The sequence below is a fragment of the Macaca mulatta genome, chromosome 15, assembly GCF_049350105.2.
Source record: "Macaca mulatta isolate MMU2019108-1 chromosome 15, T2T-MMU8v2.0, whole genome shotgun sequence".
Taxonomy (NCBI): Eukaryota; Metazoa; Chordata; class Mammalia; order Primates; family Cercopithecidae; genus Macaca; species Macaca mulatta.
The window spans coordinates 106,138,458-106,155,701 of record NC_133420.1 but is presented as its reverse complement, the minus strand read 5'-3'; the positions used below and the strand labels follow the sequence as shown (position 1 = coordinate 106,155,701).

Genomic DNA, 17,244 nt, shown 5'->3' with positions numbered 1-17,244 from the left:
CGATTATTATTGATGCCCCCAAATGGCTAAAGTCCTTTAAAAGGTAACTTTCTGACACATATATTGCTTTTATACTTTGATTTGCACAGACTAGTCTGACACATAGCACAAACTATGGAAAATTGGTTATATGTACTAGACCTTGTGACATACATTTTGATATTATTTGAAACAAGTTTTTACTTTTTATTTTTGTTGCTTGAATTTGGGAAAAAAGAAAGTAATAACCACTAATATTCTCTCAAACCTGTCTCTACAATGTTCTGATGATCAATGATCACTATTACTACCAATATGTGATAGATACAGAAAGTGATTAGGTAAAGAAACTATTTCCTTTAGTATTTATTTTGATGCAAACCGGATTACTCCCAGAGAGGCCAGAAAGATGGCTCTCTCCCCACCACAGCATCCCAGCTGGACTCAGCAACTACCACCACTCACCCCCACAACATTAAGGTTGGCCTTTGTTGACAATTTTAACCCCATCTGACTCTCCTTTAGATGGTGCTAAGGCCTGGGAGGGGAAAATGGAGGAAGAAGAGTATAAGGAAAATAGGACATGTGGACAGCAACATTTTCCTGGAGCAACTTTTCATTTCCTGGAACTTGAAAGAGTTCAATGCCATGAAGAGGTCTGTTCCATCTTTGAGCCGTCCCGGGCTATTCTTACTGAGCACGTCTCCCAAAGTTAATCTCACTCAGTTATGTCTTACAATAAATCCTCCTCAAACAGTACTGTCAAGAAGTTAAGAAGTCATCTTTCCCTACAGTTTTACCCTCCTTCTAAAAATCACAAAAGTCACGTCTCCCTAAATTTCCATTTAATAAAACCACTCACCCTTTAAACAAACAAAATACATTATGAAAAAGTACCAAACAAATAGCTTTTAAAAACAAAGCACACACATACACACACACACAATCATGGTAATGACTCTTTCTTATAAAAACAAGCAATAAATCAGGGGGAATAGGGAGTAACTGTTTAATGGGTACAGGCTTAATCTGTAGGATGATGAAAATGTTTTAGAACTACACAGAGGTAATGAATTGTAAATGTACTAAACACCACTGAATGATTCACTTTAAAATGGTTAATTTGGAAATAAGCCAGGCACAGAAAGACAAACATCGCATGTTCTCACTTACTTGTGAGATCTGAAAATCAGAACAATTGAACTCATGGACATAGAGAGTAGACGTATGGCTACCCGAGGCTGGGAAGGGTAATGGGAAAACCTGGGGGGAGATTGGGATGGTTAATGGGTACAAAAAAAATTTAAGAAGAAATAATAAGACCTATTATTTGATAGTACAATGGGATAACTATAGTCAATAATAATCGTACATTTTAAAATAACTGAAAGAGTATAATTGGGTTGTCTGTAACACAAAGGACAAACACTTGAGGGGATGGATACTTAATATCCCATGATGTGATGATTCCACATTGCACGCCTGTATCCAATCATCTCATATGCCTCATAAATATATACTCCTACTATGTACTCATAGAAATTAAAAATTTTAAAAATGGTTAATTTTATGTGAATTTTACCTCAATTTTTTAAAAAAAGTATTAAGGCCCAAAATAGTTAAAACTCTTAATGTCTTTCAAGTAATTCTTGTCCTCTGTGGTTTGGGAAAGTGCATCATTTGAGAAAGACCACTGAGCACCAGTCGCTTCGATACCTCTCAGTGCTATTTCGGTTTTTGAATTAATGGCTGCCATTCAATAGTGGTGTCTGCCACAAGCCGCCCATTAGGTCAGACTTGTTTTTCAACGGAGGCAACGAGAACAGGCAGTCCATTTCAGTCAGGCAAAAAGTGACCTCATTTTTTCATCCCGAGAAATTACAGTCGACAGTTTATTCTCTTTTAATCCATAGCTCCCAGACACAGAAGGCTACTGCTCGTAAAATATCTTCTTCCAAAGAAACCAGGGACACGTTTTCCTAATCTAGCTAAGTAGGTAGTCTACTAAATTCTTCGCAGTGTTGGTGGCAGTACATACAACACGATAATTTCATGGTTTTAAGAACAGATTTCACCTGCAATATTCACATTTTCCATTAAGAAACCACTAGCAGGATACCTGATGTAAATTGTTCAACGAGCATCTACTTTTAAATTCCCAGCATCATAGTCAGGGAACAGAAATGGGAAAACAGTAACATAATGAAGTATGCACTTCCCCATTTCCAGCTTGTTCTTTGTTTTTTAACCACATTCCTCCTTTCCTCTCTCCTTGAAGAACAACAAGGTATCAGAATAAGAAAGCTATTGTCCACTGGGATGTTACACACTTAGTAACATCAAAGCAAAGAGTACACACTTAGTAACATATATTCCCATTCCCATTCCATATATTCTTGGTAACATATAATTCCCAAGGCATTAATTTTGTTGGTTTATGCAAATATACCTTATGAAAAGTTTAGAAAAACTGATATACTTTTGAAATTTTTCAGATTTGTTAGTCTGAAGCCCTCAAACTTCATAAAAAGAGAAAACAAATTCTCCACAGATGTTTTTATTTAACACTTTATTGTCTATATTATGTGCTACATACTGGTCTGGGCATTCAGAAATATTAACTAATTTGCTCCTCACCAACAACACTACATGAAGTGGGTGCTATTCTTATCATCATGTTATAGATGAGAAACCTGTCCAAGGCGATAGAGCAGGTACATGGTAGAACCTGCACTTGAACTCTAAGTCAGATTGCGGAGTCCCTGCTCTTACCCACCACCTATGCTTTCTCTCATACAAAAGGCATCACACACAGCCATTATTGGCCATCATGGTGTCATGACCAGATTAAAAGCTGGCCGCCTTGGAAAATACCTGTCTCTATCCACTCCCAACTCCCCCACCCCTATAGTGCAGTACAACAAAACCAATGGCAGCATATTTTACTTGCAAAGTATACTTGACCTCATTTAGTCCTCACAACTCACTAGGCTTGGCTGGGTCATGGATACAATCTCTATTTCACAACCAGGCTTAGAGAAGTTAAAGAATCTCTGAAAATCAGCGTGAGTGGCAGGGCTGGGCTCCTACCTCAGCTCTTAGATTCCCAGTCTCCTTCCTCTACACGTGGCTCTATTAACCTAGTGCAGCCCAGCAGCTTTTACATGACAGAGCAGGGTCCTGCTGGTTTCCCTTTGGAAATCAATGCACCTCAGCCACACAGGAAATTCTGTTCTCTCCTCATTAGTCTGTCTTGACACTCATCAATCCAGTCCAGCCAGGTCTGTGGTTGACACTTTATTGAAAGGAGCTGGGTGAGAAAAAAGAACCAAATGGGGCTGGGTGGTGCCAAGACACCCTTGCCTTTAAGCAAGACAGATGGGAAATGGGTTGGCAAGAAGAACCAGGAGCTACCTAGCGTTCTTCCGGTTCAATGAATCCCCAAGACTGGGGTTGGGCATTGCTGTCCCCATCTCCTGAGGGGGAACAGGAGCTTAACACTGGACCCAGGCCTGCCTGGGGGGCTGCACATGCCAGCAATGTCTCTCAGAGCCCACCTCAGCCTTTCAATATTGCCTGGTCCCAGTGACTTCGAGGAGGCCAGGTCAGCTTGGGATATGCTGTGGTGTATCTATCCCTCCAGAGGAGATGGCTGCTGGTCAGAGGGCAGAAAGACCAAACAGCTTCCAACAGAAATTCTCATTCAGAAAAAGAAGGTAAGACAAATCTAGTTCTGGAATGATATTCAAAATTTAACAATGGGTATGGCATGGCACTTTACCAGTCAGGAAGGCCTGTGGGAGCTAGAGGCTGCCTGCTGTGCTAGATGCTACCCACTTCATACCGGAATTGAAGGGAGCTGAACAGGGGAGAAATATGGCGGCAACAGGGCTTGAGGTGGTCATTACTGACTGCGGCCTACAATCCTAGGGACTAAAAATATTAAAAATACAACATTTTAAATATTGAATATTTTTTAAAGCCTAATGAATTAAATGTATATTCTCCTGTATATTCAATCATAACTAAGATCTTTTTAAAAGCAGTGGAGAAACTCCATTTTGGAGTAGAACTGGAAGTAAATAAATCAATACACAACCCATCAAAAATATCTGTTAAATGTCTACTAATACAGCAACCACTATTCTGTCAATAGTAACAAGTACTCCTTAATAGTAGCAATAGCAGCTTTATGCAATTAATCTCATTTAATTCTCATTAAAACCCGGTGGGACTATTATTATCCTCACCTTACAGATGAGAACACTGTGACAGAGAGGTTCGGTAATTTCCTCAAGGTCACACAGCTGCTCAAGAAGTGGAGCCAGTCCTGAACCCTAGTGTAGGCTCTGAACCTGGTGCTACCCTGCTTCTTCAGATGTCGTGCCTGTGAGCAGGACTTCAATACCAAGTGTGGAAGTTCAGAGGCGGGAGAGGCAGTCCACCTCCAGCTGGGGTGGTCAGAAAAGTCTTTACAGAACAGGAAGTATGTAATGTGAGCTTGGAAGGGACAGGGCCATGGGTCTAGAAAGGGCTGAGAGATAGGTTCTACCGTGAGTCACCTCCAGATGGGATAGTTCAAGAACAGGAAGGAGCAGAGCACAGCGGGGCTGGAATAGGGGCTGGACTATAGAGGACGACACCTTTAGTCAAATAAAAGATTGAAGCAGGAGGTGGAAGCAAAGCCACCTTTGAGGAATGCCAATCTAGCTCAGACTACACAGATGGAATGGAGGAGCTAAGTCTGTAGGTGGGAAGTGAGGAAAGGCATAACCAGGTCATGAGGAAGCAAAGGGGAAGGAGGAGGTTGGTGAGAAAGGACAAAGGCGGGGACAACGAAGCATACTAAGAGAGGAGACAGAGTCAGGAGTCACCTCAAGCCTCAAAACAAAGTAAATGCAGGTCCTATTCTAGATTCACAGAGGCAGCAGAGAATGGTCTATTCATTGAGTGGCCCAGGCTGGCACCTGACCACCCCTAACCTCTCTCACTCTTATCCCTCTTAGGGTCATGCAACCACCCAGGACACAACTGATAAGGACAAGCCGTGGCATAAAATGACAGCGCTCCCTGTGAGCAGGGCTTAAAGACAACAGTCCTGGGCCTCACACTTCCCTGTTATGGGCTCTCTGTGCCCTCTCCCTACCTCAAATTCTTACGTTAGAGTCCAAACCCCCAGTACAGATGCCCCTGACATATGATGATCCAACTTAACAATTTGTCAACTTTACGATGGGCTTATCGGGGTATTAAATGCATCTTTGACTTACGGATTTTTTTGTCTTACAATGAGTTTATTGGGTTCATCATAAGTTGAAGAGCATCCGTACTTCCAAATATGAGTGTATTTGGAGATAAGGACTTTAAAGAGTTAATTAAGTTAAAATGAGGTCTTTAGGGTGAGCCCTAATTCAATGACTCACATCTTTATAAGAAGAGGAGATGAAAACACAGCCATACGGGGAAAGACCATGAGAAGATGTGGAGAGAAGTACGACATCTAGAAACCAAAGAGCAAGGCCTCAGAAGAAACCAACCCTGCAGACACTTTGATCTCTGTCTTCTAGCTCCCGGAATTGTGAGAAAATAAATTTCTTTTGGTTAAGCCACCCAGTCTGTAGAACTTTGTTATGGCAGGCTCAGTAAACTAACACTACCCACTCCCAATCCCTCACCAACACAGGAGAGTTGTCAGTGCAATCTCTTGGTCAGAAGAATAAAAACCCCACCTTTCTTATTCCAGAAACATTTCGTGGACAAACTCTTGGGAGAACTGTCTGAATATGCACACTCCCATGTTAGTCTATTAGTGGCTACCATTTATTGGTGCTCACCATGTGGTAGGCCTTCAATATTCACCCCACTCCACGCTCACGGCATGGTGCCACTGCAGAATGGTATCCCTATTTTCACATGAGGAATCAATGGCTGTGAGGTAAGAACATTCATGCAGTAAGTAAAAGACAGATTTGGGATTTGAAGTCAGGCCCTGGCCTGATGGCAGCGAACTGATGTTCAGTGTCACTTGCTCTGTGTGACCTTCTGAGTTGCCTCTAACTTTGGGGACAGTGGGGTCTGGGACAAACCCAGATGAAGCCGGCAGCAAGCTGACTGCCCACAGAGAGAAAGCTCTGGTCCCTAGCCTATATGAGAGAAAAGTCAAGGATAGCAGGTTTCTCCTTGATACGGTTTTGCTGTGTCACCACCCAAATCGCACCTTGAATTGTAGGTCCCATAATCCCCATGTGTTGTGGGAGGGACCTGGTGGGAGATAACTGAATCATGGGAGCAGTTTCGCCCATACCGTTCTCGTGGTAGTGAATAAGTCTCACAAGATGAGTTGATTTTATAAGGGGTTTCCCCTTTCACTTGGTTCTCATTCTCTCTTGTCTGCTGCCATGTAAGACATGCCTTTGCCTTCCGCCATGACTGTAAGTCCATTAAACCTCTTTTTCTCTATAAATTACCCAGTCTCAGGTACGTCTTTATCAGCAGAGGAAAAACGGACTCATACACCCCTTCTCCCCGAGAAACCTTCCTGATTTCTTTCCTTTCCCTCCTGTCTCAACTCCCTGCTTCACCATCTAGTCACTCCTGTATCAAAACCATCTACTCACCTCCAATCTTACCCAGAGCAAAATCGAAATGAGATCCACAGGCCCTAAATGCTTTGCCCTTCCAGTTCACCCCAACTCTCAGAAGTAGTCTCCCACCACCCTCTCCTGTGTCTGCAACTTTCCAAGCCATGCTGTCTTCCCTGTTTTTTCTATTCTAGCATCCACCAAGGATGCTGCTTGCACTTGTTGCTCCCTCACTTCCTTCAAGTCTCTCCCCCGATGCCACCTTTATAGAAAGGCCATCTCTGAACATGCTATTGAAGACAGCACTCTTTTCTCCATTCACTTCTTTGCCCCTCACCCTCCTTATTTTTCTCCAGAGTACTTAGCCCTTGACAGTCACATTCACATTCACATTCATTTGTCTGCTTACTCTCTGTCTCTCTCCATTGGATGCAAGCTCTATGACAGCATCCTTTCTGTTGTCCCGGCACTAGTACCAAGGCCTGGACCAGTGTCTGGCATATAATAGATGCTTAATAAACCACAGATCAATGGATGGATACCAGAAACTATAACAATGAAAATGCACACTGCAGAGAAATAAAAAATTGTTCTGGAAGGCTAGCAGTGGGTACCATTATGAGCTATTTTGAGGTAGAAGGTCAAGAGGAGAATGAAGGAAGGTTAGTACGAGATTCAGCAGAAGGATGACTAAGATAGGGTCGCCATGCTTTATATGCAAGTCACTTGTCAATTTGAAAGCAGGTGGTGTCACTATGTGGGGAGAAGCTTTACAAGACAGACATGACCTCAAGATGCAGAAGACATGCGAATCAGCCGGGACTTAACTTGCACAGCTCTGCACCCAACATCCATTCCTGAGAATTACCTAGGTTTATCAAAGAAAACGCAGACCATTCACACCAGAGAAAATGTCTAAATAAAATCACCTTAGGTTTTTCTGTCAATTTCAAAAGTTAAAAACTGAACACTTACAGTTCTGGGTTCAAACGTGTACAGGGCTCTGAAGACTTTAACTTGCCCTAAAAAAGGAAGAAAAAACAACAACTGAATTTTTCATTGCTGAATTTGCTCTTAATAGCATTATTCATCATATCCTTCAGAATTCCCTAATTAAAAACCCATGTGATCAAGTAGAATAGAGGCTACTAGAGGCTGGAAAGGCTAGAGAGAAAGGAAGGACAGGGAGAGATGTGCTAAAGGATATAAAATCGGCCGGGCGCGGTGGCTCAAGCCTGTAATCCCAGCACTTTGGGAGATGGGCGGATCCCGAGGTCAGGAGATCGAGACCATCCTGGCTAACACGGTGAAACCCCGTCTCTACTAAAAAATACAAAAAATTAGCCGGGCGAGGTGGCGGGCGCCTGTAGTCCCAGCTACTCGGGAGGCTGAGGCAGGAGAATGGCGTGAACCTGGGAGGCGGAGCTTGCAGTGAGCTGAGATCGGGCCACTGCACTCCAGCCTGGGCAACAGAGAGAGACTCCATCTCAAAAAAAAAAAAAAAGATATAAAATCACACTTAGATAGGAGGAATAAGTTCCAGTGTTCTATACCACTGTAAGATGGCCATAGCTAACAATTATTATATAGTTCAAACAGCTAGCAGGAAGATATTAAATTTCCCAATACTAAGAAATGATAAATGTTTAAGATGATGAATATGCTAATTACCCTGATCTGATCGCTATACATTATATGTATCAAAGCATCACTATGTACCCCATGAATATGTACAATTATCTGTCAATGAAAAAATAAATTTAAAAAATACGTCACTATATATATCAATGTGACTACATAGAAAAATTATATAAGTACCAGCAGCAACTATTGTCATTATAAAAACATTGACTGAAATATCTCTATCCAAGAAAAAAAAGCCTGTGGGAGAACTGTGTTTCAGAATTGAATGCCTTTTCCACATAGGAGATATTTTTTAATATTTCTTAAGTGAATGTACGAACAGACGCACACCTCTGAAAGATGACTTTGCTTCCTTCTAACAGCAAGAGCTACATAATTATTTGTGCTTCGGTTCTGTCCTATACAGAGTCCTTCCAACCCTGAGATCTCAGTTTAAAAATATAAACATGACCATCTTAACATAAACAAATCCTTAATGTGATAATCTACACTGGTTTGATATGCTTAAATCAGCGGGTTGGAATTTTATATTTTCCAAAAGAAAAGAAAATACCATGGAGGGAAAAAAAGGACCCATTGGAGAAACCTATGAGTCCATTAAGTCCCAAAACAGAAAAGAGGCAACGAGGTCACATGCCTGAGAGTTGCCCTCCTTCCCGCCAAACAATCCTTCCTCCTTTCTCTCCTTGTAGACTGCATTTCCATAACACTCTGGGCTATAACCACTGATTTGCTACCTGTCTCATTTGAGGGCAGGAACTCTAACTTGGTCAACTTCCAAGCACCTAATTGGCATATAGTAGAACTTAATCAATGTTTGCTAAATGAGTATAATCATCCCTCAGTATCCAAGGACACCGGTTCTAGAACCACGATGGATACCAAAATCCATGGACGTTCAAGACCTTTATATAAAATGGCATAGTATTTGCACATATATACATCCTCCCATATACTTGAAATCATCTTTACTTATTACGCCTAATGCAATGTACATACTATGTAAATAGTTGTTATACTGAAATTTTTATTCATATTGTTGTGTTATTATTATATTATTTGAAACAGATTCTCACTCTTTCACCCAGGCTGGAATGCAGTGGCGCAATCTCGGCTCACTGCAACCTCCACCTCCCAGGTTCAAGAGATTCTCCTGCCTCAGCCTCCTGAGTGACTGGGACTACAGGCACCTGCCACCATACCCAGCTAATTTTTATATTTTTAGTAGAGTCGGGGCTTCGCCATGTTGGCCAGGCTGGTCTCGAACTCCTGACTTTAAGCAATCCGCCTGCCTCAGACTCCCAAAGTGCTGGGATTACAGGCATGAGCCACCACGCCTGAACAGTATTGTTATTTTTTAGTAGTTTTTCCTGAATATATTTGATTCACGGTTGAATCCATGGATGTGGAACCAGTGGATACAGAAGGTCAGCTGTACAAAGTAAATTAACAAACTCAAACAGTATAGGAAAAAAGCCTATAGATAGCAAAAAAAAAAAAAAAGGGGGGATCCTCTTTTAATAAAATAAATAGATTTAGAACAGATATCAAGATAGAAGGGCTATCTATTTGATAGCTATTTAAAAGCTTTGGGAGGCCAAGACAAGTGGATCACTTGAGGTCAGGGGTTCAAGACCAGTCTGGTCAACATGGTGAAACCCCATCTCTACTAAACACATAAAGATTAGCCAGGCGTGGTGGCATGCACCTATAGTCCGAGCTACTCAGGAGACTGAGGCAGAATAGCCCGAACCCAGGAGCTGGAGGTTACAGTGAGCTGAGATCACGCCACCACACTCCAGCCTGGGCAACAGAGCAAGACTCTGCCTCAAAATATAACAACAATAATAATAAATAAAAGCTCAGTTGCAACACTCGAAGAACCTTTACAGATGATTATCTAAGACAAGAAAATCATGCAGAACAGTGGCCTTCAAGGTGGGATACGGGAAGACTACCTCAGAAATTATTTACATTTTTATCCTTATTCTTTTCTATTCCTATTTGAACATGTTTTATGATATAACAGCATAGAATAATATACATACAACTTATAAATCCATATGCATTTATATAGACTGAGTACTCAAAAACCTTTTGTGGATCAACTGTAAGCGTTATGAAGACAAGTATTTTTGTTGTTTTTTGAATGAGACACCCGAGTACCTACCACAGTGCCTGGCACATACGAGGCACTCAGTAATTAATTAATGAATGAATTAAGTAATGAATGAAGCATGAAGAAAGGAATAGATGGAAGCAGGAATTTTAAAAAGTCTGAGGCCAGGCATGGTGGATCATGCCTGTAATCCCAGCACTTTGGGAGGCCAAGGCAGGTGGACTGTTTGAGGCCAGGAGTTTGAGACCAGCCTGGCCAACATGGCAAAACTCCATCTCTACTAAAAATACAAAAATTAGCCAGGCTTGGTGGTGCACACCTGTATTCCCAGCTACTCAAGAGGTGGGAGGCAAGAGAATCGCTTGAACCCGGGAGGTGGAGGTTGCAGTGAGCTGAGATTGCACCACTGCACTCCAGCCTGAGTGACAGAGCGAGACCCTGTCTCAAAAAAAAAAAAAAAAAAAAAATTAAATTAAAATTTAGAAGTCTGAAACCAGTAGTTTACAACAGTACTGTCTGACATAACTTCACACAATAACAGAAAAGTTCTATATCTGTGCTGGTCACATGTAGCTTCTGGGCATGAGAAAAGTGGTCCATGTGACTGAGAAATTGATTTTTAATATTATTTTAATTTCCCCCATGTTGCAGGTTTAGAATATCAGAAAATGGATTGACTTAATGTCCATTAAAAGGGGATTATGTAAATAAACTCTGATTTGTCCACAAGACACAGTCATTTTAAAAAGAACCCTGCACATTATTCATAATAACCAAGATAGGAAGTCAACCTACGTGTCCATCAATGGCAGAATGAATTTTTAAAATGTGATATACGCGCACGCGCACACACACGCACTAGGCTATTCAGTCTTAAAAGAGATCCTGTCATTTGTGACAACATGGATGAACCTGAAGAACATTATGTTATGTGAATTAGCCAGGCATGGAGAGACAAATACTGCATGATTTCACTCATATATGTGGGATCTAAAAACGTTGAACTCATAGAAACAGACAGTAATATGGTGGTTGCCAGAGGCTGGTGGGTAGGGAGACTTGGGGGGATGTTGGTTAAAGAACACAAATTTCTGTTAGACAGCAGGAACAAGTTCAAGAGATCTAGTCTACATGATGGTGACTAGTTAGTAACAATCTATAACATACTTGAAAATGCTGAGAGTAGATCTGAAGTGTTCTCACCACAAAAAAAATGCAAGGTAACACACGTTAATTAGCTTGATTTAGTCATTCCACAATGTATGCATATCAAAACATTATGTTGTATACCATAAATGTATACAATTTTTACTTGTCAATTAACAAAAAGCGTTGCCTAGCCTGGGCAACATAGCAAGGGATACAAAAATTAGCCGGGCATGGTGATATGCACTTGTAATACCAGCTACTGGGGAGGCTGAGGTGGGAGGATGGCTTGAACCCAGAAGGCGGAGGTTGCAGTAGGCAAGACTGCACCATTGCACTCCAGCTTGGGCAACAGAGCAAGACTCTATATCAAAAAAAAAAAAAAAGAGAGAGAGAAAAAAAAATGCTGCAGACAGAACCACAGACACTGACATAGAAAATAATCTACACACAAAAAAGCAGGTTTAGAACAGTGGGCAAGTACCATCCTGTTTATGTCAACAAAACACACAGTCATTGAATGAGAACACCAATTGTGGGGGCATCATATTCTACTTGACATTTACTGTTTACATTCATTACGCCAAGTGTGTATTACCTTTATAATCAATGAAAACAGTAACAGTGTGATTTGGGATTGGGAGGAGGAATCATTCTCCTTCTAAACATCTTAACATAGAAGAGCAGCTCAGATCCCTGTTACAAGAAAACAGTCTTTTCACCAGCAGAATTCCAGGGCCACATCTCTCCTGCTCTACTAAGAGGAGCTTAATACGCACACACAAAAGTGGAAACTGTTTTGGGTCTGGAGTTTGTTTTTCACTCATATAGACTGAAGAAAGGAAACACCAAGCGGAAGGAGGAGCTGCCAGGAGAAATACAGTATTTTCTGCTCACTAGACTGTCTCCCTGAAAGCAGAGATTAGTTATCTTGATTACTCCAAACTTTCCAAAGAGAAGTTATACAAGGAAGCAGTCCACTTGTGACCAAAATCAATAACGATGGAACTTTCTTGTTCCTCTGAGGGAAGGCAGCGATGAGATGTGTTATGGCTAATTGTGGAAACAAGATCCCATGTCAACTAAATGGGTTTAGGTGAACTTCAATAAAAAGTATAGAACCTGAAAACAACTATGTGCAGTGTGACTAAACCACTGATTTTTGTAATTGTATCTTTCACGATCATCTTACTTAAAATGTCCACAACTGAAAGTGAGATTTATTTGCATTTTGATTTATACTAAACAGTGAACAGCAGGCAACTCCTTAGACTATTTTGCAAATGAATATTCTATCTGTTGTAGAAAACACTTTCACATACACAAACTTATTTATTGCTTAATGTTGGGACATTAGCCTCTTGTCCCTTTTCATCCATACATTATAAAAGTTCTGGGATTAATTTATTCCGTCCTCAAAATTGAGTCAAGTGGTAATGAAAGAAGGCAATAGAAATAGCCTCAGAATATAAAAGAAATGCATAAAGAAGAAACACAGATGACTTTTATGATTACTGTTTAACAACCCTGGATATTATTCCTCTCAAAACAATAATACTGAATTCATTGATCATTTTACATCATATTTATTTCAATTTTGACCAATGTTCTATAGGTCTATACATTTATGTGCCGAGGGGAAGAAATTAGAGTACTCTGTGTTTCTATATTATGTTCCCTGAAAACATCTTTAAAAAAAAAAAAAAAGTGTTATGGCTAATTTTGGAAACAAGATCCCATGCCAACTAAATGGGTTTAGGTGAAATTCAATGGGTTTAGGTGAAAAAAAAAGCAATAGGCTGGGCGCAGTGGCTCATGCCTGTAATCCCAGCACTTTGGGAGGCCGAGGCGGGCAGATCACAAGGTCAGGAGTTTGAGACCAGCCTGGCCAACATGGTGAAACCCCGTCTCTACTAAAGATACAAAAAATTAGCTGGGCGTGGTGGTGCGCGCCTGTAATCCCAGATACTCAGGAGACTGAGGCAGAAGAATCACTTAAACCCAGGAGGCGGAGGTTGTAGCAAGCTGAGATCGCACCATTGTACTCCAACCTGGGCAACAGGGAGAAACTCCATCTCAAAAAAAAAAAAAAAAAAAGCAGTAAACATCTTAATAGATCACCAAGAGGAAGCACTGATCAATTCCAAATTTACTTGTTCTTGTATATGCAAGGAAGCTAAGTTAGATGCTTTCCTCCAGCTCCCTCAAGCTTGATCATTTTCTCATCAAAGTCTAGTGACATATAACAAAGAGGAAAAGTGGAGCTCAGAAGACTCTATGAATATCCTGAAATTACCCTGGAATTCAACTGAATTAAGGTTAAAAAGAGGTCCAATCTTTTGACTGAGGCTTTAGGTGAATCTTGCATGAACCAGCATGTATTAGCACTAAGGATCTATGCAGCGCTGGTCTCCTCATGTAAGCAAGATCAGCAAACTCCCATTACAGCAACAGCAGTGGTGCACCTGCTGACTCACTTCACCGGTTCCTCACCTTGCCAGTCCCACCCTTCTCTGTTCTGTCCAACCCCACTGCGTCCCTGAAGAGAAGGGTGAGTCCACTAGGCATCAGCCAAACACTGTATTTTCCTCTAGAGTTGGGATGACCCTAGGCTTCCATAAACGAATCCCTGTCCATGGTGGCAGAGGCATGGTAAAGGCAGAGAGAAGCGTTCTGCAACAGGATATTCTACAGGCAAAGGGTAACTAGGTGAAATTTCTGCTCTAAGTTATGCAAACAGAGTATGAGTCAGCTCATTTTTGAGGCCCTGAAACAGCACTTAGAGGGGCTGGGAGCTTACAAATTTGAACAAAGAATTTCTAACCTATTTTATTCCCCGTTGGTGAAGAACTGGAGAAGACTCTAAAGAAAGCCACTCAGACATCACTAAAAAGGGGTTGGTGCCGGGCACGGTGGCTCACACCTGTAATCCCAGCACTTTGGGAAGCCAAAGTGGAGGACTGCTTGAGCCCAAGAGTTCAAGACCAGCATGGGTAACACAATGAGACCCCAGCTCTACAAAAAATTTTAAAAATTAGCCAGGTGTGGTGGCAGGTGGTACACACCCATAGTCCCAGCTATTCAGGAAGCTAAAGTGGGAGGACTACTTGAGCCCAGCAGGTCAAGGCTGCAGTGAGCCATGATCACACCATTGCACTCCAGCCTGGATGACAGTGAAACGCTGTCTCAAAAAAAAGAAAAAGAAAGAAAGAAACTGCTCACTATAAGAGACAGACATACAATAAACAACAAGACAAATGACTACTTAAAATATCAGCCCCTGGCCATCTGTAATAGATGGATTATTTCACTTATGTCGTTTTAAGAATGTTAAGAAGCGTGAGACATTTAGATGGGCTTCACTTACAATGGCTATAACAACTACATACCCACTCTGATGGCCAAAGTGAAAAATACTGACAATGGGATAAATCAACTGTGGTGTATTCAGACAATGGAATATTATTTAGCACTAAAGAGAAATGAGCTATCAAGGCATGAAAAGACATGGAGGAAACTAAAATGCATATTACAAAGCGAAAAGTCAACATGAAAAGGCTATGTACTATATGATTCCAACTATATGACATTCTGGAAAAGGCAAAACTATGGAAACAGTAAAAAGATCAGTGTTGCCAAGGGTTGGGGGAGGTTCAGTTGAACAGGAAGTGCACAGTGGACGTTTAGGGCAGTGAAACTACTCTGTATGATACTCTAATGGCTTATTAGAGTATCACTGTCATTACGCATTTGTCCAAACCCATGGAAACCACATCAACAAGAGCAAACCTTAACGTAAACTATGGATTCTGAATGATGATGATGCATGGATGTGTCAGTGAAGATTCATCAATTCTAACAAATGTCTTTTTAAGAATGTTATCTCTGGTGAGGGATGTTGATGATGGAGGGGCTACACACGTGGGGCAGGAGGGGTATATGAGAAATCTCTGTACCTACTACTCAATTTTGCTGTGAAACTAAAACTGCCTTAAAAAAAAATAGTCCATTAATTTAAAAACAATACCAGCATTGCTAAGCATTATAGAACAAATAGAATTCTCAGATACTGCTAGTGGGAGCGTAAACTAGTACAGCCACTATAGAAAATTGTTTGGTGGTAGCATTAATTTATTTTTACTAGTCTTAACATGCCTTGAAACCTTAAGTTGCATTTTTGGGAGTGGAACATAACTAGAAATCCCTTCCGGTCATCTTCCGTAGGACGAAAATATTGCATACAAAAATAACCCCTCCTCACTGTTTCACTAATCCCACAACACAGTGAGTCACCTCAACACTTTTCAACTGAAGGTCATGGTCTATTAGTAGATTGAGAAACTAATTTAGTTGACTTTAAGACAATTAAATGGGTCAGAAAGACCAGTGTACACTACACATAATAGAAGAAATCATGGTTTTGTGAAATTTTGTTTTATTGGGAATGGACAGGTGGATGAATATTTAATTAATAAATTTACCAAATACACATTTTTTGGCCTAATGCCAAATGATCAAATGCTAAAATAAATATTTGCCAAAGCCAAATGTGGCTTTAATGGAATGAACAACTGGGATACAAGAATAAATCTGAAACCTGGCCGGGCGTGGCGGCTCACGCCTGTAATCCCAGCACTTTGGGAGGTGGAGGCCGGCAGATCACTTGAGATCGGGAGTTGGAGAACAGCTGGCCAACACAGTGAAACCCCATCTCTACTAAAAACACAAAAACTAGCCGGGCGTGGTGGTGGACACCTGTAATCCCAGCTACTTGGCAGGCTGAGGCAGGAGTATCGCTTGAACCCAGGAGGTGGAGGCTGCAGTGAGCCAAGATTGCACTCTAGCCTGGGTAAGAGAGTGAGACTCCACCAAAAAAATAAATAAACCTGAAATTTTATCCAAAAAAATAATTAAAATTACACTCTTATGACTAAAACTCCGGTAGACTCACTTTGAAAGTCTGATATAAAAGGACAAAAATGGTAATTCCTTGGTACTATTAACTGCAGCCTGATGGGACTTTTGTAAAACTGAACAAATCCTCTAAAATGAGATCTGTAGAAAAAGCAAGATGCTTTTGCGCTAGCTCTGCCAGTCTCCACTGCCGGCAGTGACGCTGCCGGTACATTAGTAAACTATCCTTCCTCCCTAATAGGAACCAACTGAGGTCAAGACTTAACCTCTTCATCTCCTGGGCCTGAAGATTTGCTTAGTGATGATGATATAAAGTCACCGACAGTAATCCCACAAAGAATACAATGGATTCCAAAATTACTAGCAATCACACTCTCTCAACATTAATTCTCAATCTATACCTGTAATGTTTACTCTTTATATAATAATTTTCATACTTAAAATTCAGACTCATTATCATTATTACAATAGTTTACATCTCCAATAGTGAATAATCATTTATACATTCAACTAACTGAGAGAATTTCAATTTATTAATATTGAAAATTTTCTTGGCGAAAAATGGAAGAAAATGATTTCAGTCCTGGGAATTAAAAAAAAAAAACACTTACCCTGGTCATGCCACCTCCACAAAAGGCAAATCAGACCAATACATAAAGCACACATTGTAAATAAGTTACATTTAGAGAACTTACCTGTTTTCAAAGCAAATTTTCTTTTTTTTTTTTTTTTTTGAGAGACAGGGTCTCATTCTGTCACCCGGGTTGGAGTGCAGTGGTGAAATCATAGCTCACTGCAGCTTCGACCTCTTAGGCGCAAGAGATCCTCCTGCCTCAGCCTCCTAAGTAGCTGGGATTACAG

The 17,244-nt window shown here is 40.9% G+C and overlaps 1 protein-coding gene across 2 annotated transcripts in view; it reads right to left on the bottom strand.

Annotated features, from left to right (window-relative positions):
* Positions 1-17,244, bottom strand: part of OSTF1 (osteoclast stimulating factor 1) — a 58,146-nt gene that overhangs the window by 21,894 nt on the left and 19,008 nt on the right. For both annotated transcript variants that reach the window (XR_013404889.1, XM_015117913.3), the window contains exon 2: positions 7,536-7,582. Coding sequence is in view for 1 of the 2 variants with exons in the window: in XM_015117913.3 (XP_014973399.1) it covers positions 7,536-7,582 (47 nt within the window). In the remaining variant the exon portion in view is untranslated. The remainder of the gene's footprint in view (positions 1-7,535; positions 7,583-17,244) is intronic.